Below are 20,393 nucleotides of genomic sequence, written 5' to 3'. Positions count from 1 at the left end.
CTTAATTTCATTCATTTAATCTTCAATCACTGATACCCTTTATTCCAGTTGACCGAATTGGCTACTGAAGCTTTTGCATTCATCACATAGTTCTTGTGCCATGGTTTTCAGCTCCATCAGGTCATTTAAGGACTTCTCTACACTGGTTATTCTAGTTGGCCATTCGTCTAATCTTTTTTCAAGGTTTTTAGCTTCTTTGCGATGGGTTCAAACTTCCTCCTTTAGCTTGGAGAGGTTTGATCATCTGAAGCCTTCTTCTCTCAACTCATCAAAGTCATCTCCATCCAGCTTTGTTCCACTGCTAGCGAGGAGCTGCGTTCCTTTATAGGGGGAGAGGCACTCTGATTTTTAGAATTTTCAGCTTTTCTGCTCTGTTTTTTCACCATCTTTGTGGTTTTATCTACCTTTGGTCTTTGATGATGGTAATGTACAGATGGGGTTTTGGTGTGGGTGTTCTTTCTGTTTGTTAGTTTTCCTTCTAACAGTCAGGACCCTCAGCTGCAGGTCTGTTGGAGTTTGCTGGAGGTCCACTCCAGACCCTGTTTGCCTGGATATCAGCAGCAGAGGCTGCAGAACAGCAAATATTGCTGAACAGTAAATGTTGCTGCCTGATTGCTCCTCTGGAAGCTTCATCTCAAAGGGGTACCCAGCTTTGTGAGGTGTCAGTCTGTCCCTACTGGGGTTGCCTCCCAGTTAGGCTACTTGGAGGTCAGGGACCCACTTAAGGAGGCAGTCTATCCTTTCTCAGATCTCAAACTCCATGCTGTGAAAATCACTACTCTCTTCAAAGCTGTCAGACAGGGACATTTAAGTCTGCAGAGGTTTATGCTGCGTTTTGTTTGGCTATCCCCTGCCCCCAGAGGTGGAGTCTACAGAGGCAGGCAGGCCTCCTTGAGCTGTGGTGGGCTCCACCCAGTTCAAGCTTCCTGGCCGCTTTGTTTATCTGCTCAAGCCTCAGCAGTGGCGGGCGCCCCTCTCCCAGCCTCACTGCAGACTGCTGTGCTAGCAATGAGCGAGGCTCCGTGGGTGTGGGACCCTCCTAGCCATGCACGGGATATAATCTCCTGGTGTGCCGTTTGCTAAGACCATTGGAAAAGCACAGTATTAGGGTGGGAGTGACCCAATTTTCCAGGTGCCGTGTGTCACAGCTTCCCTTGGCTAGGAAAGGGAATTCCCTGACCCCTTGCACTTCCCGGGTGAGGTGATGCCTTGCCCTGCTTTGGCTCACGCTCGGTGGGCTGCACCCACTGTCATGCACTCACTGTCTGACAAGCCCCAGTGAGATGAACCCGGAACCTCAGTTGGAAATGCAGAAATCACCCATCTTCTGTGTCACTCACGCTGGGAGCTGTAGACTGGAGCTGTTCCTATTCGCCCATCTTGGAATGCTGTTTCCAATTATAAGTCTTAACAGAGTAACACTGAATGCCCAAATACTGTGTCTTACTTGGCAACTGTCACTACAAAAAAGAGGAGCTTGTGTACAGGATGCAAGCTCTTAATGGTTACCTATCATGAATCTCAGTCCCTCACAGTGTTTGTCATACCACTATCTAGCAAAGAAATATATATTCAGTGTTCCATTAAGACATGAGATCTAAATTTGAAAATTCAACCCTCTCATTTTACTGTTGAGATTAAGATTGAGAAAATTTAAGATAGTGAAGTTCCTAGAAGTCAATCACAGGATGGCTAGGATTCAGTCTATTGTGAATTTATTGCATTATGCTTTTGGCTCACAACATGGTAAAATAAGCACTGCTGACAGTCACTGTTAGACTTTGACAAATCTTCAAAATTTTTTGGCCTACCATTTAGCAATTATGCTCCATTATATATTTTTTTCATCTCTATTCTTTTCCACACCTGTCCCCTTAAGAAATGGCTGCCTGAAGATTTCTTTTTAAAAGTATAGTTTGGCATCTCTCACAACTTTATGCAGATAAATCCTGTGCATAATTAGGAGACAATTATAATATTTCATAAAGGTCATGAAGACCTACACAGAACTGTCCTATAGACAACCCACATTGGATGAAAATAATTGGTGCTGAAAAATTAAAGCTAAAGGGGCAGCTTCGCCTGCTTATTGAACTGATGGAATTGTTAGTTTCACCCAGTATCTCATAGCTGTCTGGTGGTTGTATTCTATTGCTTTCTTCTATGTGCTAATAGGAAACATATGTGCATAAATTAAAACCATAGCAATTATTTCGTTTTCTAGGAACTAAAAAGCATATCTCAGAGATATTGCATGTTCAGTTCCACACCACTGCAATAAAGTGAATATCATAATTAAGTGAGTCACACCATTTTTTGTTTCCCAGTTCATATGCAAGTTATGCTTATACTATACAGTAGTCTACTAACTGGGCAATAGCATTATGTCTTAAAAATAATGTACATACCTTAATTAACAGTATTTATTAATAAAAATGCTAATGATCATCTGAGCCCTCAGAAAGTCATAATCTTTTTGGTGGTGGATGGTCTTGCTTTGATGTTGATGACTGCTGACTGATCAGGATGGTGGTTGCTGAAGATGGGAGTGGCTGTGGCAATTTCTTAAAATAAGACAATGAAGTTTGCCACATGAATTGAATCTTCGTTTCCCAGAATATAGTGCTTTCAAAAAATGTGATGCTGTTTGATAGTATTTTACCCACAGTAGAACTTCTTTCAAAATAGGCATCAATCTTAAACCCTGGCACTGCTTTATCTGCTAAGTTTGTGGAATATTCTGGATCCTTTATGGTCATTACAACAATGTTCACAACATCTTCACCAGGAGTAGATTCTGCCTCAAGAAACCACTTTCTTTGCTCATCCTTAAGAAATAATTCCCCATCTATTCAATTTTTATCAAGAGACTGCAACAATATAGTCACATACACAGGACCCACAAGACTTGAAAGTTGAAATGCCTCCTTGATATATAGGGGCTGCAGAATGGATGTTGTGTTAGTAAGCATGAAAACATTAATCTCCTTGCACATCCCTATCAGAGCTCTTGAGTGACCAGGTACATTGTCAATTATCAGTTTTATTTTGAAAGGAATCTTTTTTTCCTGAACAGGAGGTCTCAACAGTGAGATAAAATTCTCAACAGTGAATAAACCATGCTGTAAACAGGTGTGCTGTCATCCAGGCTTTGTCATTCCATTAACAGACCACAGGCAGAGTAGATTTATCATAATTATTAAGGGGCCTAGGAATTTTGGAATAGTAAATGAGCATTAGCTTTAACTTAAAGTCACTAGTTGCCTCAGCCTTTAATAACAGATACAGCCTGTCCTTTGAAGCTTTGAGGCCAGGCATTGACTTCTATTATCTATCTATGGAAGTCCTAGATGGCATCTTTTAACAATACAAGGCTATTTTGTTTACACTGAAATCTGTTTAGGATAGTCACTTCCATCAAGAGTTGATATGGTTTGGATGTTTCTCCCCTACAAATCTGATGTTGAAATGGAATCCTCAGTGTTGGAGGTGAGGCTTGCAGGGGGGTATTTGGGTCATGAAGGAAGATCCTTCATGAATGATGGCTTAGTGACATCCCACTGGAGATGAGCGAGTTTGCACTGTGAGTTCACATGATATCTGGTTGTCTAAACATGTGTGGCACCTCTCCCCTCTGTCTCTTGCTCCTGCTCTTGTCATGTGACATGCCTGCTCCCACTTTACCTTCTTCCATGAGTAAAAGTTTCCTGAGGCCTCGCCATAAGCCCAGCAGATGCTGGCATCATGCTTGTACAGCCTATAGACTAATGAGCCAATTAAACGTCCTTTCTTTATAAATTATCCAGCCTCAGGTATTTCCCTATAGTGACATAATGGACTAACACAGAAAATTGTCCTGAGGGCATTGGTGGCTTATGCCTGTAATCCCAGCACTTTGGGAAGCTGAGGTGGGCAGATCAAGAGTTCGAGACTAGCCTGGGCAACATGGTGAAACCCCATCTCTACTAAAAATACAAAAATTAGCTGGGCATGTGGCACATGCCCATAATCCCAGCTACTTGGGAGACTGAAGCAGGAGAATCGCTTGAACCTGGGAGGTGGAGGTTGCAGTGAGCCGAGACTGCGCCACTGCACTCCAGCCTGGGCAACAGAGTGAGAGAAGAAAGAAAGACAGAAAGAAAGGGAAGGGAAGGGAAGGGAAGGGAGGAGAGGGGAGGGGAGGGGATAAGAGAGGGAGGGAGGGAGGGAAAGGAGGGAAAGAAAAAGAAAGAAAGAAAGAAAAAGAAAGAAAGAAAGAAAGAAAGAAAGAAAGAAAGAAAGAAAGAAAGAAAGAAAGAAAGAAAATTGTACTGAGAAATGGGACATTGCTACAAAGATACCTGAAAATGTGGAAGTGGTTTTGGAACTGGGTAATGGGCAGAGGTTGGAAGAGTTTAGAGGGCTCAGAAGAAGGCAGGAAGATGAGGGAAAGTTTGGAACTTGTTAAAGACTGTGGTTGTGACCAAAATGCTGATAGAATTATGGACAGTGAAGGCCACGCTGGTGAGGTCTCAGTTGGGAATGTGGAAGTTATTGAGAACTGCAGTAAAGGTAAATCCTGTTACACCCTAGCAGAGAACTTGGCTGCATTATGGTCATGTCCTAGAGATCTGTGGAAGTTTGAACTTAAGAGCAATGACTTACTGTATCTGGCAAAAGAAATTTCTAAGCAGCAAAGTGTTCAAGAAGCCTGTTAGAAGACTGGATGCTTCTAAAAAGCTAAATCAGATGTAGGAGCAAAGGAATGACTTAACACTGGAACTTGTATTTAAAAGGGAAGCAGAGCATAAAAGTTAGGAAAACTCACAGCCTGGCCCTGTTGTAGAGAAAGAATCCAGGCAGGCTGCAGAACAACCACTTCCTAGACACAGTAGCATGACTAAAAGGCAGCCAAGTACTAATATCCAAGACAATGGGAAAAATGCCTTGAAGGCATTTCAGAAGTTTTTAAGACAATCTCTCTCATCACAGGCCCAGGGTCCTAGGAGGAAAGAATTGTTTCAGGTACCAGTCCCAGTGTGTTACTGCCCTACTTAGCCTCAGGAAACTGCTTCTCACATCTTGGCTGCTCTGGCTCCAGCCTTGGCTCAAAGGGGCTCAGGCACAGCTCAGGCCACAACTCTGGATGGTGCAAGCCATAAGCCTTGGCAGTGTCTATGTGGTGTCAAGTCGGTGCATGGAATGCAAGAGTGAAGGAGGTTTGGAAGCTTTCCCATAGATTTCAGAGGATGTATGAGGAAGCCTAGGTGCCCAGGAAGAAGCCTTCCACAGAGGCAGAACCCTCACAGGGAGACTCTACTAGGAAAGTGCAGAAAGGAAATGTGGGTTGGAGTCCCCACAAAGAGTTCTCCCCACCAGTGCACTGCCTAGTGAAGCTGTGAAAAGGGGGCTGCTGCCCTCCAGACTCCAGAATGGCATAGCCATGGGCAGCTTGCATCCTGAGCCTGGAAAAGTTACAGGTACTCAACTCCAACCCGTGATAGCAGTCACAGGGTCTGCAACCTGCAAAGCCACAGGGATAGGGCTGCCCAAGGCCTTAGGAATCCAACCCTTGCCCCAGTATGCCCTGGATATGGGACATGGAGTCAAGGAGATTATTTTGGAGCTTTAAGATTTAATGCCGACCCTGCTGGGTTTCAGATTTGCATGGCGCCTATTGCCTTTTTCTTTTGGCCAGTTTCTTGCTTTCAGAATGGTAGTGTTTATCCAATGCCTGTACCACCATTGTATCTTGCGAATAAATAACTTGTTTTGATTTTATAGGCTCATAGGTGGAAGATGAGTCTCAGATGAAACTAAAAACTGTGAACTTGATGCTGGAATGAGTTAAGACTTTTGGAGACTATTGGCAGGGCGTAATGGCGTTTTTCAATGTGAGAAGAACATGAGACTTGGGAGGCAAGAGGTGGAATTACATGATTTTAAGATTTATCTCCTCTAGCTCTTATTTTGAAATGCAATCCTCAGTGTTGGAGATGGGGCCTGGTGGGTGGTGTTTGGATCATGGGGGAAGATCACTCATGAATGGTTTAGCACCATCCCCTTGGTGATGAGTGAGTTTTCACTCTGAGTTCACATGAGATCTGGTTGTTCTGGTTGTTTAAAAGTATGTGCCCCCCACCCCTGCCACCTTGTTCTCCTTTTCGCCATGTGATGTGCCTTCTCTGGCTTCACCTTCTGACGCTAGTAAAAGCTCCATGAGGCCTCACCAGGAGCTGAGCAGATGCCAGTGCCATGCTCTTACAGCCTGCAGAGCCATGAGCTAATAAAACCTTTCTTCACAAATTACCCATCCTCACATACTTCTTTATAGCAATGCAACATACAAACACAATGGTTTTAGCTATATTTTCTGGATAACTTGCTGCAGCACTTGTTGCTTTACCTTGAACTTTTATGTTATGGAGATACCTTCTTTCCTTACACATAACGAACCAACCTCTGCTAGCTTCACAGTTTTCTTCTGCAGCTTGCTTACCTCTCTCAGCCTTCATAGAACTGAAGACAGTTAAGGCCTGCCTGACTCTGGATTAGGTTTTGGCTTAAGGGAATGTTGTGGTCGGTTTGATCTTCTATGCAGATCACTCAAACTTTCTGCATATCAGCAATAAGGCTGTTTCAGTTTCTTATCATTTATGTGCTCACTGGAGTAGTACTTTTAATTTCCTTCAGAAACTTTTCCTTTTCATTTACAACTTAGTCAACTATTTGGCACAAGATGCCTAGCTTTTGACCTATCTCAGGTTTTTTGATGCTTTCCTCACTAAGCTTAATCATTTCTAGCTTTTGATTTAAAGTGAGAAATGTGTGACTCTTCCTTTCACTTGAACACTTAGAGGCCATTGTTGGGTTATTGACTGGCCTAATTTCCATATTCTTGTGTCTTAGGGAAAAGGGAGGCCATAATAGAGGGAGACAGACACAGGAATGGCTGATCAGTGGGGCACTGAGAACACACAGAACATTGATTGAATAAGTTCATCATGTTATAATGGGCACAGTTCATGGTGTGCCAAAACAATTACTATGGTGACATCAAATATCACCAATCACATCTTGCCTGTAATCCCAGTTGCTCAGGAGGATCACTTGAGGCCAGGAGTTCCAGACCAGCCTGGGCAACACAGCGAGACCCCACCTCTAACAAAATTTTGTAAAAAATAGGCTAGCCAGGTGTAGTGGTTCAGGCATGTAGTCCCTCCTACCTGGGAGGCTGGGGTGGGAGGATCCCTTGAACCCAGGAGGCTGCAGTGAGCTATGATTGCACTACTGCGCTCCAGCCTGGGTAACATAACCAGACTGTCTAAGAAAAAAAAGAAAAGATCATCAATTACAAATCACCATAACAGATAAAATTATAAGGAACATTTGAAGTATGGCAAGAATTACCAAAATGTGGCAGAGGCATGAAGTGACCACATGCTGTTGGAAAAATGGTGCTGATAGACTTGCTTATTGCAGAGTTGCCAAAAAACTTCAATTTGTAAACAAAACAAAACAAAAGCAATATCTGCAAAGCACAATAAAGTGAATTGCAATAAAACAAAGTATGCCTGTACTACATCAGATTCATTGAGAGAGACAGAGACAGGGAGAGAGAGAGAGTGAGGGAGAGAGGAAGCCAAGGAAGATGACCAAGAGGAAGTTGCCCCCCCGCCAGGACTAGGATGAGGTGTAGAGGCTGTGTCCCCCATCTCCAGGGCTGGGCTGAGGCCTGAGCACTCCTGCAGCAAAGCCAGCCTTGCCAAATAATGTCTCTATGAGACCAGAGGACTTTCTTCCAGGCAGGTTTGGATTTGGGGTGGATTTTAGTTTTGTTTCTCTCCTCTCTTCTATTTTAGTGGTGTTTTATCTTTGTTATTTTTATTTTATTTTTTGAGATGGAGTCTTGCTCTGGAGTCGCACAGGCTGGAGCGCAGTGGCGCCATCTCGGCTCACTGCAACCTCTGCCGCCCGGGTTCAAGCAATTCTCTCCTGCCTAAGCCTCCCAAGTAGCTGGGATTACAGGCACGTGCCACCACGCCCAGCTAATTTTTTGTGTGTTTTTAGTAGAGACGGGGTTTCCAGCATCTTGGCCAGGCTGGTCTTGAACTCCTGATCTCGTGATCCACCCATCTTGACCTCCCAAAGTGATGGGATTACAGGCATGAGCCACTGCTCCCGGCCAATGGTGTTTTATCTTTGATTCACTTTTAGCCCTCACCCCTGGTTGTCATCTTTCTTGATCAACATCTTTTCCCGATTCTGTCCCCTTCTCTCCCCAGATCTCTTAGCTACCCTCCAACCCAGGGAGCAGCAGTGTAGACAGGAAGCCACAGACCTGAGACTCCATCTACTCTCCTTCCTAGAACCTGGAGCAGGCCAGGAGAAGGAGGTGGTGTTCTCCAGCTCCCCAGCACTGAGGAAGAATGGGGTTCTTACCATGTCACCCTTCCCTTTCTCTCCTGCTCCCAGGACTGGGCCACTTCTGAGTCAGCGGGTCTCAGCTCAGCTCACACTGAGAATATAAGAATGTGTGTGTGTGTGCGTGTGTGTGTGTGTGTATCAACTTCAACTTCTCCCTTTAGGGACCTATAATTCCTCCAGATGGCAAATGTCCAAGTTGAAGTAACCAGGGGATTTATTCAGTCCAAAGTATGTGGGGGAGGTTGCATCAGTCAGGGTTCAATCAGAGAAATAAACACTCTGATTGAACAAATATAAGATGATACACAGATGGGGGTGATACACACATAAGAAGGGACTTATAATAGGGTCTAGGCCTTATTGAATTGTGGAAGCCGGTTAATCAGTCTCAGCGAGGCTTTTGTCTTTGCATCATATGCTGGAACCTGAAGTCAGCAGGGAAGTCAGGAAGAAGAGATGTTGCAAAGTAGAGGAAGCAAGAGTAAATGGAATCCATGAGGAATATCTGGAGCTCTCAAGGACTGACTGGGACCCATGTTGATCTTCCACTGCCTCTAAACCTCCAATTTCAATGACATGAATGTCCTGCCAAAAAAAAGTGAGCATTCTTTTTTATGGAGCTGGTGAAGAAGAAGGAAGATATGAGGAAGAATTGGAGCAACTGTGGGCCCAGCTGCTGCCCCACACCAAGGTAAGCCAGGATATAAGCAAAAATATTCATGAGCTGTGGCAGCACCTTTCTGAGCATAAAACAAATGTGGCTACTACTTTACCTTTGCCTCCCAAATCTTTTACCAAATGCCTCTGGTAGCACAAGCAATCTCAGAACCATTCAGGAAACTCTGAGTAAAGTTTTAGTTTAGCTAAGTGAGCAGAATATAAATCCCCCAGAGGCAGACCTTCTAAACAGCAGGTGGGAAAAGAACTGCATAATTTATCTGCTTTCACTTTTGCTCACACTGACACTGTTGCTTGAAATCCCAAATGATTTTTTAAAAATGTTTTGTTAATATTATTGCTGGTATGTATCCCATGAAGTTATACAGGGTGCCCCAAACTTGGAATTCTAGTTTATAACACTCTTCTTATGGCCCATAAATTCTCTTTTGGGACTCTTAAGATCCTTTCCTGACAGCAGACCTTGGTAGGGGCTTCTTGAGGCTCCTAGACCCCTGGGCAGTTGTCCCTAACTTTGGGTCTCAGTGAGCAGGAACTTCAGTCATCACGTTCCTTTCTAAATTCTAATCTCATTATGCAAATTACTCTACATTTTCCCCAAAACACAGAGATAATACTCATTTTGAGAAGTATTATCAAAGAAAAGCCATTGTCAGGACACAGGATGTTTCATTACATCCTTCTTTCCTAAAAGTCTGCAAAGAATGGTGTGGTATAGTTCATGGGTGTTGGGGGAAAGGTGATCTCCTGAATTCATTCACACAAATAACACATAAAATAAAGACGAATATTTTTATTGAGCAGTAATTGGACATCCAGTACCCTTATTTAACTTATATTAAATGAGGCATAAAACAATTTTTAAAGCAATTTAAACAGCAGAGAGAATTTTAGCAATGTGAGGATGTCAAATAGGATTTTTCTACCAATTACACCAAATGGTTATGTGTAAGTATAAACAATCTTTATTGCAACTTGTTCTTAAAAGTTAATTAAAATGTATTTTCAAATATGAGAGATTTTTATATCAGTAGCTGGCATTTATAGGAACTGGCTGTCCCAGGAGGACTTCCTGGAAGGTAACCCTGTGGGAGTTCCCAACCTTAAAACTTCAAGAAAACTTAATGCACAGAGTAAACAATGTCATGTGATCAAATTTAATTTAGTCCTTAAAAGCTACAGTGTACTCAAATTTTTCAAAATTATTAATATATGGATTCAGAAAATGTAGGCAATCTCATGTTATTTATTCTAAAGGGATGAATTATCTGGTTAGGAATTAATCTACACACTACCTCTCCTCTTCTCCTTTTCTGAGACTGTGTGTGTGCGGCCAAGTGTCAGTATCGACAGAACAAAACTATAGTTTGTCTTATTTTACTTCTAAAGAAGAAACACATTTCTGAAATTTTCAGGTCAACTGAAGAACTTGATCTTCAGAAAAAAGTGTTAAAGATGAAAGAAAGTAAAAAGGTAGCTGTTTTCAGACTGTCAGATTTGAGTAGATGCATCTAATAAGGGTATCAATTTTTTCAGCAAAATTCAGAAAATTTAGAGGTCAACTACAAGGGAACAAAGGAAAAGAGGCATAAATAAGTCGCGTATGAACTCATGTAAGAATAAGGGGTAACAAAAGAGGCGTAAAGAAACCAAGAGGAAAGGAATGAGAGAAAGAATGTGTGGAAGAAAGAAAGCAAAGTAGAGAGGAAGGAATGGAAGAAATGGTTTTCAGCATATTTTGTGGAAAATAGAAGGCAAAAAGCAAATCTATTAATCTATTGACAATTCTAAATTAGTCAAACTGAATTTTAAAGTCCAGTGTACTTAGGTGGCGTCTAGCTGGACTGGGTATGAGGCCTTCAGGATGGCGTGCACTGCACTCACTCTTGGCCCTCCTCCTCGGATGTCTCTGAAGTGCTGGAAGACTCATCCGATTCTTCATCTGGAAATTCGGCTTCACCACTTCTCCAGTCCTGGTGACGACCTCTCTGTGTCAGGTGACGCATGAGGAACCAAAGCATGTACTGGTCAAACAGACTGCCATGGTGCAAGCTATCTTCATCTCGTTCCCATTTGTTCTTCTTAATCACCTTCTTTAACCCAGTAAGCTCAGTGGCAGCTTTAGCTGTGGGTGTCCAGATCTTGACATCATGATCTAGGCCACTGGACACCAACACAGGTAGGTAAGGGTGGGGTTCAAGACAGTTTATTGTACCTTCTCTGTTCCCCTTTAAGAACTGGATGATCTGGCAGGATGATTTCTCCCAGAAGAAGATGTGCCCGCAATCACTACCGCTCACTACAAACTCACTCCTGGGGCCATAGAAATTAACACCTTTGACTGTGGTATTATTTCTGTGCCCCTTAAATCTTTTACTGTATTGAGCACCATCACTGTGAGAGGAGTTGAAGAGGTAAATATCTTCATCATTGTAGCTGGCTAACAGCTCTGTGCCATCGTGGCTGTACACAACGCAGGTGACGTTTGTTGGGAAAATACAATTAACCAGATGATGAGGAGCGAATTTCTTGAGCACTCCATTGTTTTCTTTCTTATCAATTCTCCTCTGGTCATAAATCCTTACAAACTGATCTTGTCCGCCCACTGCAAATTGGTAGGTATTGGCGGGATTCACAGTAATTGTATACAGTCCCACTTTCTTATCCTTTTCTCTTGTTACCACAACTTTTGAAGCTGGCCGGTCTTGTCTAAGGTCAATGGTGAAGACAACAGCATCTTCACCTGAAGTGAGGAACTTATAAGGAGAGTCAGGCTCCAGAGCCAACTTGTGGGCAGGTCCCCTGTGCTGGGCCACACACTTAGTATTCTTGAAATATGATGCATTAATTAGTTCTGCTACCCGTACCTGCCCATCACGGGCACACATGGCCAGAGTGGAATCATCACAGTTAGGAAGGAACTTGGCCTGGAAGACATTATTTGTGTGACCACTTTCAAAGTTCAGTACTGGCCTCTGCTGCACCCAGTCCCACACTATCACCTTTAGGTCATCACCGCTACTGGCCAGCCGGGTGCCACGCTGGTTAAAGTGTACAGTATTGACACAACCGACATGGTCTGCAAGACGATATTGCAGGCGGAAACGCTGCACAAAGGCTCTTGCCCCACAGGCCTCATATACAAAGCGGGGACGTGAACCCAGCTGCCGCTGGTGAAGAGCAGTAACGACCTGCCAGCGAGGTCGGGGCAGGGCAGATGTCTCTGAGGAAACCCACTCCTCCAGCGCCCGATCCTCCTCTAACAAACACTGATCATGGTTGCCGCCACTGCATTGTGGACCCGCCCGAGGCTGTTCTTCCTCCTCCTCCTTCTCCTCCTCCTCCTCCTCCTCCTCCTCTCCCTCCTCCTGTATCTCCTCTTCCTCCTCCCTTTCTGTCTCCTCCTCTCCCACTAAAGGGTAATGGAATAAACTTTCACCACTCATGAGGAAATGCTCAAAGTCCTCCATGCCCTCAAGTTCGATGTCTTCACTTGCACTTTCTCGGTCTGAGCTTCGATTTTCTGTGCTGGCATCATTGGGGAATCCACCATCCCTGGTATCACTGCCGTCTCCGGTCACCGTCACACTCAGCTCTGAGGTCGCTATGTCAATGTCTGAGGAGGCCTCCGTCGCCGCCACCGCTCCAGACTGCTCCTCTGGGCTGCTGAACAGGCTTTCAGTCCCTAAGTCTGGTAAGCCATCTGTGCTGCCCTCTTGGTGGGACATCGTGAATGATGTTTGCTGTAGCAGCAAAGGCCAGGCCCCTAAAAGCTCTAGGAAGAAAGTTGGCCTGCGGTTAGGACTGATGGTAGTGAAGGAAGTAAGCACGTGGCAATCAAACACCAATCTGATTGGCTAAAGGAGACAATGAACTATTCTGCCAAGGCAGTTGCCAGTATGGGATCCCATGAGGTTCATAAAGCTTCTTACCTGCTCGCCTCCTCGCAGCATCCAGATTGCTCTAGTTTTTCCAGGCCCAGAGCCCCACCCCGACAGGCATCTTACACTGTGAGTAGCTGCGGGTTTTTGAAGATTGAAACTTGCTGCACCTTGTTAAATGTTCTTATTAGAGAACCAGGAGCAAAAGTGATCCTCCTTAAGCAAAATAGTTTTTAGAAGCCTCTCAGTGTTTTGCTTGAAGGTAATGTACTCTATAAAATGAAGATGTAGGCAAGAACGGTGAAAAGTTAGCTAAGTGTCCCATAGCTAGTGACTTTTTGACATACAAGAAATATCTTAAATTGAACAGCTTGAGGGAAACCTAGAGTGCTCTAACTAGTAGAATCGATATAGGGTTGCCAGATAAAATACGGTATGCATAGCTAATTGCATTTCAGATAAAGGACGAATACTTTTTTTTAGTATGAGTAGATCTCAAATGTTAAGTTAGATATATTGCCACTAAAATTTTATTTATTATTTATCTGAAATTCAAATTTAACATGGTGTCCTCTATTTTTATTCGTTAAATCTGGCAGGCTCCTTTAGTGAGAGGAATTTAGACCCTCAGTGTAATGGAGGCTGAAATCAACTGATCAATTGAAAGTGGACATTGAAATGAGTAATTGCTTCACCTATTTGAGATAGAAGTAGTACTTCCTTTTTTTCTTATTCCACCAGAGTTCCTATATATTTATTTAGAGTTAATTCAATTTAAGATACTTAGGGAACACCAACACAATTTTATGAAAAAAGGAAATTATGTGATGTCATAGAACTATAAAATCTTTTACATATCACCCAAAATATGTCAGAGGCTTCTGTGGGGCCTCTAAGGAACAGAAAACAGCTCTACATAGACAGTTAATTGGCATTACTGTGTTAATTTAATAGTTTCTCTGAATGAATTATCTAAGGTGATGTCAGCATATTTTCAAAGGGCTACAGTAAACTGCTAACTAAATGCCAGAATGAGGAAAACAGAGTTTCCTTCAGAGTAATTGCAAGGTAAATGCAAAATTGATTAAAAATAGAAGTATACAGTCTTCTAAAGAAAATGGATGGTTCCAAGGCCAGTAGTAACAGAAAGATATGTAAAACAGTATTCATAGCAACTTGTAAAGTGTAGCACAGCAAACTGAAAACCACTGAAAAGCCCATCAAGAATAACATGGATAAATAATGGAATAATGTACAGAAGTGAGAATGACTAGACTAGAATTGAATACATGAACATGGATGAATCTTTAACACAATGATGAGTGAAAACACAATTAACAAGGATAGTCAATAATTTCAATTTTTTGCAAGTCTATATTGTTTTCATATAAAATAACATCATTTAAAAAGGCAAGGAAGTAATTGATTCACAACTCAGGATAATGATTAAATTTCAAAAAGAGAAGAAGGTTGAAATCTGAGAAAGATGTAACTTCAAAAATTCTTGGCAGTATTTATATCTTATCCTGAGTATAGGTGTCCAGTTATTCTTTTTATTATTTATTGCTAGGCATATACATTTTATGTGCATGAGATATTGCATAGTAATTCTTTAAAAGAATTCATGTTCATTAACAAGGGGTCTTGCTCAGCCATGGAACACAAAAACAGGAAACCTAGAGCATCAAACCCTAACATACCCATAAAAGAATTGTCCAGGAAAGGAAGTGTCTTAGTCCATTTTGCTTTGCTCTAAAGGAATAGCTGAGGCTGGGTAAGTTAAAAAGAAAAGTGGTTTGCTTGGTTAAAAGGTCAGCAGTCTGTACAAGAGGCAGGCACCAAGTTCTGCTTTTAGTGAGGAACTCAAGAAGCTTTAATCATGGCAGCAGGAGAAGGGGAGCGGGAGTGTCATGTGGTAGGAGAGGGAGCAGGAAAAGAGAAGGTGCAAAACTCTTTTTAACAACCACATCTTGTGAGAACTAATAGAGTGAGAAATTACTCATTACCCGGAGAGAAGGCACCAAGCCATTTATGAAGGATCTATCCCCATGATCCAAACACCTCCCACCTGGCCCCACTTTCAACACTGGGCATCAGTTTTTCTGATAGCTTGTAATTGTGCTTTTCTTCAACTTAGTTCATTAAAATATATTTATTTTAAACATCCTATAAATAAAGTGACCACCAACTAATGTGCGATATAGGTCACCCCTCAGCATGATATTTGTTTTAAGCAGTGTTTCTTATAGGAATTTTATTGATTGTACAGTAGTTACAATAATGTCAGATATAATGATGTATACAATTTAAACGAGATAGGCCTGTTAAGAATTTACATAATATAAAAATACACATATTAAAAGTTAGCCAAATGGACAGATGCATGTAACAGGGAGAGCAGGTAACAGGAACCCCTTTAATTATCATTCAAGGGCCCAGATTGCAGGAATCTTATTTTCCCCTCCATTACAGTAAACAGTGTTCATTAACAGATATAGGTCTTCCAGATACATCTAAACACACAGGAGTAAGTTGTGAATTGCTGCGTGTACAGTCTAAAGTGGTGTAATTGTGATCTTCCTGTGATACTCCCGAGAAAAAGTAAATAGTGAACCCCATGCAAGTGGTAGGAAGCGTTGGTCTTTTATTATAGGTTGGACTTGAAGATGTTTAACTCCTGACATTAATATTTGCAAACAGGCCAGGCATGGTGGCTCACGTCTATAATCCCAGCACTTTGGGAGGCTGAGGTGGGCATATCATTTGAGGTCAGGAATTTGAGACCAGCCTGGCCAACGTGGTGAAACCCCATCTCTACTAAAATACAAAAAATTAGCCGGGTATGGTGGCACACATCTGTAATTCCAGCTACTTGGGAGGCTGAGGTGGGAGGATCGCTTGAGCCTGGGAGATGGAGGTTGCAGTGAGCTGAGATCACACCACTGCACTCCACCCTGGGCGACAGAGTGAGACCCTGTCTCAAAAAAAATAAATAAATAAAATTTTTTTTTTTAAAAAATAAAATAATTTAAAAAAATAAAATAAAATAATAGTTTGAGCACTCAGATCAGTCAAAACCCGAAATAGAAGAAATGCCACTCTTTTTCTCTGGGATCTTCTAATAAAAGCCAGGCATGGTGGCTCATGCCTGTAATCCCAGGACTTTGGGAGGCTGAGGTAGGTGGATCACTTGCAGTCGGAGTTTGAGACCAGCCTGGCCAACCTGGCAAAACCCCCTCTCTACTAAAAATACAAAAATTAGCTGGTCGTGGTGGCGTGAATGTGGTCCCAGCTACTCGGGAGGCTGAGGCACAAAAATCGCTTGAACCCAGGAGGCAGAGGTTGCAGTGAGCTGAGGTCGCGCCACTGCACTCCAGACTGGGTGATGGAGTGAGACTGTCTCAAAGAACAAACAAATTAAATATTTGTAAACAGCACATGTCCCCTTTTGCTATGTTTTCTCCAAAACTGGCATGGACTTAGGGTGGGAGAATTCTGATGGTCATTTCACCTAACAGTGAACTACTGAACTACTGTTTAAAATGTGAGAACCTTTCAAAAAAATTAGCAAGGTGTGATAGCATGTGCCTTGTAGTCCCAGCTACAGCTACTCGGTAGGCTGAGACAAGCGAATCCCATCCCTTGGGCCTGGGAGATCGAGGCTGCAGTGAGCTGTATTTGTGCCACTGCACTCCAGCCTGGGTCATGGAGTAAGACCCTATCTCAAAAAATAAAATAAAATGAAATAAAAAATAAAAGTGTGAGAACCTTTTAATACTATTTAGTTACACACTTTAAAAAATGGGGATCATCCATAGCTATAAGCCAAAAGGAAGAAGGGAGTGCATCTTAATTTTTATGCTTTTAGTTTTACTGTTCTATGGTTTCTATGCCTGTCCTAAAGAATGACACTGGTACACTGCTGGTTTCTTTACCAACGCAGACACTAGTTTGAGCACTCAGATCAGTCAAAACCCGAAATAGAAGAAATGCCACTCTTTTTCTCTGGGATCTTCTAAGAAACTAGACTAAAATTATGAATTATTAAAGTTTCCTATTGAGTGGTGGTGTTTTTATGTATGTAAATATCCAGAGAACAAATCAAATAGCTGTCTAACACTTGCAAGAGCATAAGACTTTTGATATACTTCTGATAGGAATCAGGAACCTTGAGCAGCAGTTCACAGTCAGAGTTGTTTTCTTTTTCTTTCTGTTTTTTTTGTTTTTGTTTTTGTTTTTGTTTTTTGTTTTTTGTTTTTTTTTGAGATGGAGTCTTGCTTTGTGGCCCAGGCTGGAGTGCAGTGGTGTGATCTCGGCTCACTGCAACCTCTGCCTCCCGGGTTCAAGTGATTCTCCTGCCTCAGTCTCCCGAGTAGCTGGGATTAGAGGCGTGTGCCACCACACCTGGCTAATTTTTCTATTTTTAGTAGAGACGGGGTTTCACCATATTGGCCAGGCTGGTCTCAAACTCCTGACCTCAGGTGATCCGTACACCTCGGCCTCCCAAAGTGCTGGGATTATAGGTGTGAGCCACCATGCCTGGCTAGAGTTGTTTTCCTACACACCCCATTTACCCTGCGCTTGTGCCAACTACTATGGCATATGCATTTTGAGGGATTATGCTTCACAACGTATGCTTAAAGATCCTCTTAGAGAGATTTCTCTAGTTGAGTAAAAACCCCTCTAAAAAAGATGGCAGGTTCTGTGAACCTAAAGAGAAGACTCAGTGTCTCTCTGAATACCTTTAAATTACTGCTAGAATTGGAAGTTCCTATTTGGGGGAAAACAATATTAAAATAACTCGATGGTCTATTTTATTGGTAACTTAGAATACAAGATATTTTATTTTAAAAATTCTAAAATTTGAAAGCAAGCTAGCCTAGGTTAAATAATATAGTTTCTAGACCTGAATGTGTTCATTTGGAGCCCAGTTTTTCTGTTTAAATACAAGAACAACTTCCTAACTTCCTAGGTGGAAACACTATGTTTTGATGATCTGTGATTAGATAAACTGATCCATCTCAGTTGGTAACACTCCTTTTTTTCTTTGATAATGGTGTAAACTTCTAGAATAAATGCATTTTTATCTAGTTTTACAGTGACAATTTCATTCCAAAATCTACTGGGAGGCATATACCGTATATAGGAAGCCATCTTCATCCTTCTCACTCCTCATACACCTCTGAAATCAGCGAGGTGACGCTCATCATTCTATGCCCAGTCACCAACAGGAAGAAGGCTTGATTAGCTAGCACAAGGAACTTTGTTTTATCCAGAACAGGCAGCTGCTCCTCACTCTTGTATCCTATTATCACTGGGATTCTGGTTGGATGCTGCTCTCCTATAAGTGAGACATCTACTCTTTGTCTTAAGGTGCAGGCTGCTTGAAGGTCTTCTAAGGCATGGTGCTGGGGCATGGGGGTGGGGGCAAGGGCGGGCTAGGCTGAGGAGGCAGGCTGCAGAGACCCTGAGGGTCTGGTGGCTCTGGGGAGGGGAGGAGAGGGAGAGCGGCAGTGGCTCTGACTCTGTTGGTGATCAAATTTTAACAGAAGATTTGAGGGGACAAATATCCAAATTATATCAGGAAATCTTAATCGGCTTTGGATATGTCTTGACCTATTGCAAAGAACAGTTCCAGTGTTAGAGGATGAATCAGGTTACTTTAACCTGATGCTATTTTATCAATCTGCTTTTCATATTTGCTTATTAGGCAAATTTGGACTATAAATTGGCTTTTCATTTAAGTTTTTGATTAAGTTTGGCTTTACATATCATCAATTCATTTTATATATTTCCATTCTCATTCATTAATCCACTGTGCCTTTATTTAGGACTTCTATGTGCCATGTACTAGTCTAGGTACCGATAATATGGTGGTGAATAAAAGTGGCATTCCCTTCACTCATGGAGTATGTAGTATAGTGGATGAAAGAGAAAACAGACAAATTAATATATAGATAGACCAGATGAAGCAGTAATGAATATTATGGAGACAATTAAAGCTGTGTAAGTGCATATAGAATAAGGGTTGTTATTTTAGATAATGCATTCAGAAAGGACTTCTTATTGGGGTGACATTTAAGTAGAGGGCGAATGAAAAGAGAAATAGATCCTTAAGTACCTAGGGTAAGAACATTCCTTATAAAGTGATATTGAGTGCAAATTATCTGAAGTAGGATCACAATGTGAGTGTTTGTGGAACTTCAAGGAGGTTGTGATTGAAGCAGTACAAGCAAGCTTTAGGGAGAGTGACAGGCAATGAGATTGGAAGAAGCCATGGCCAACTAAACAGAAACTTGTTGACCATTATAAGGAATTAGAGTGCTTTATTTTATTCTAAGTGTGCTGGAAAACCTTTGGGAGCTTGCCAGCAGGGGAATGCATTGTGCGAGTTACTTTTTAAAAGGATGACACCAGCTATTGTGTGGAGAATAGCATGGGAGGAGAAGAGAGAGCAGATGTACTAAACTGTTGCTCTAATCCAGGTGAGAAATTGGCTTAAACTAGTGTTGGAATGGTGGAGGTGGAGAAAATTACTTAAGTTTGGAATATATTTTGAAGTGGAAAAGGCAGCATTTGCTGATGAGTTGAATATGGGTGTGAGGTGAATTAGGCTATTGGCAAGAAACACATACCAGTTGGGTAATTGGAAGCAGTTCAACAAGTGGGCTCCTTACAAAAGTGAGAGCAGGCTAAATCACAAGGTAAGCATACGGACATCATTGCTATTACGAACAGGAAGACATTATACCCCTAAGCCAAAAGGTATAGAAGGCAGAGAGAAGTTATCAAAAACCTGAGATGAAAAGGGGAGTGTGGAGAGTCTGGCGTGACATTAGCCATCTCTCTGTGAACCCACAGAGAGGCAGCCAGGGAAATAAATTCCCCAGATTTATTCTCCTTTCTGTGCTCTCCTGCTGGTGCTTCCCACTCAACCACATTAAGAAGGGAGGAGAAGGAATCCGGATGTGTAAATGTAAGCTATCCAGCCTCTGGTGGACAGATAGGAATCAATGGTAACTCCTAAGTATTTGACAGGAATAATGGGTTAATGGTGGTGACATTTACTACAGTGAGGATTAGGGATGAGGATGGGGAATCAAGCGTTCTGTTTTATTTACAGCAAGTGTAAAAATGTCCATGAAACATTGGGAAAACAGAAGCACTGAGTTGGCAATAGGATCCACATGTCTGGAGTTTACAGGAAAGATTATACATATAGATATAAATTTAGAAGTCATTAGCCACTGGGAGTAAAGGAGATCACCTAGGGAGTGAGTATAGTGAGAAAGCAAAGATCTGAGAACTAGGCATTGGAAAACTCCAACATTTATTTTAGGAAGAAAGGAGAAAACAACCATATGGAGCAGAAGGAGCAGCCAGTTGTGTAGAAGAACAATATGAGAATATGAAGAAAGTGTAGAAATT

The 20,393-nt window shown here is 42.1% G+C and overlaps 1 protein-coding gene across 2 annotated transcripts; it reads right to left on the bottom strand.

Annotated features, from left to right (window-relative positions):
* Positions 1-10,364: 10,364 nt before the first annotated feature.
* On the bottom strand, positions 10,365-12,812 carry DCAF8L2 (DDB1 and CUL4 associated factor 8 like 2). Of its 2 annotated transcripts, XM_030807349.1 has the most exons (2): positions 12,498-12,812; positions 10,365-12,437 (listed from the first exon to the last, which is right to left on the bottom strand). In XM_030807349.1, the coding sequence occupies exons 1-2, from the start codon at positions 12,810-12,812 to the stop codon at positions 10,965-10,967; spliced, it is 1,788 nt and encodes a 595-aa protein (XP_030663209.1). In that variant the 3' UTR covers positions 10,365-10,964. The 2 variants fall into 2 exon arrangements, with proteins under 2 accessions (XP_030663209.1, XP_030663208.1); XM_030807348.1 differs by having other exon boundaries at positions 10,365-12,812.
* Between the last annotated feature and the right edge of the window lie 7,581 nt (positions 12,813-20,393).

This window comes from Nomascus leucogenys, chromosome X (genome assembly GCF_006542625.1).
Source record: "Nomascus leucogenys isolate Asia chromosome X, Asia_NLE_v1, whole genome shotgun sequence".
NCBI lineage: Eukaryota > Metazoa > Chordata > Mammalia > Primates > Hylobatidae > Nomascus > Nomascus leucogenys.
This window is presented reverse-complemented; position numbering and strand designations above follow the sequence as displayed.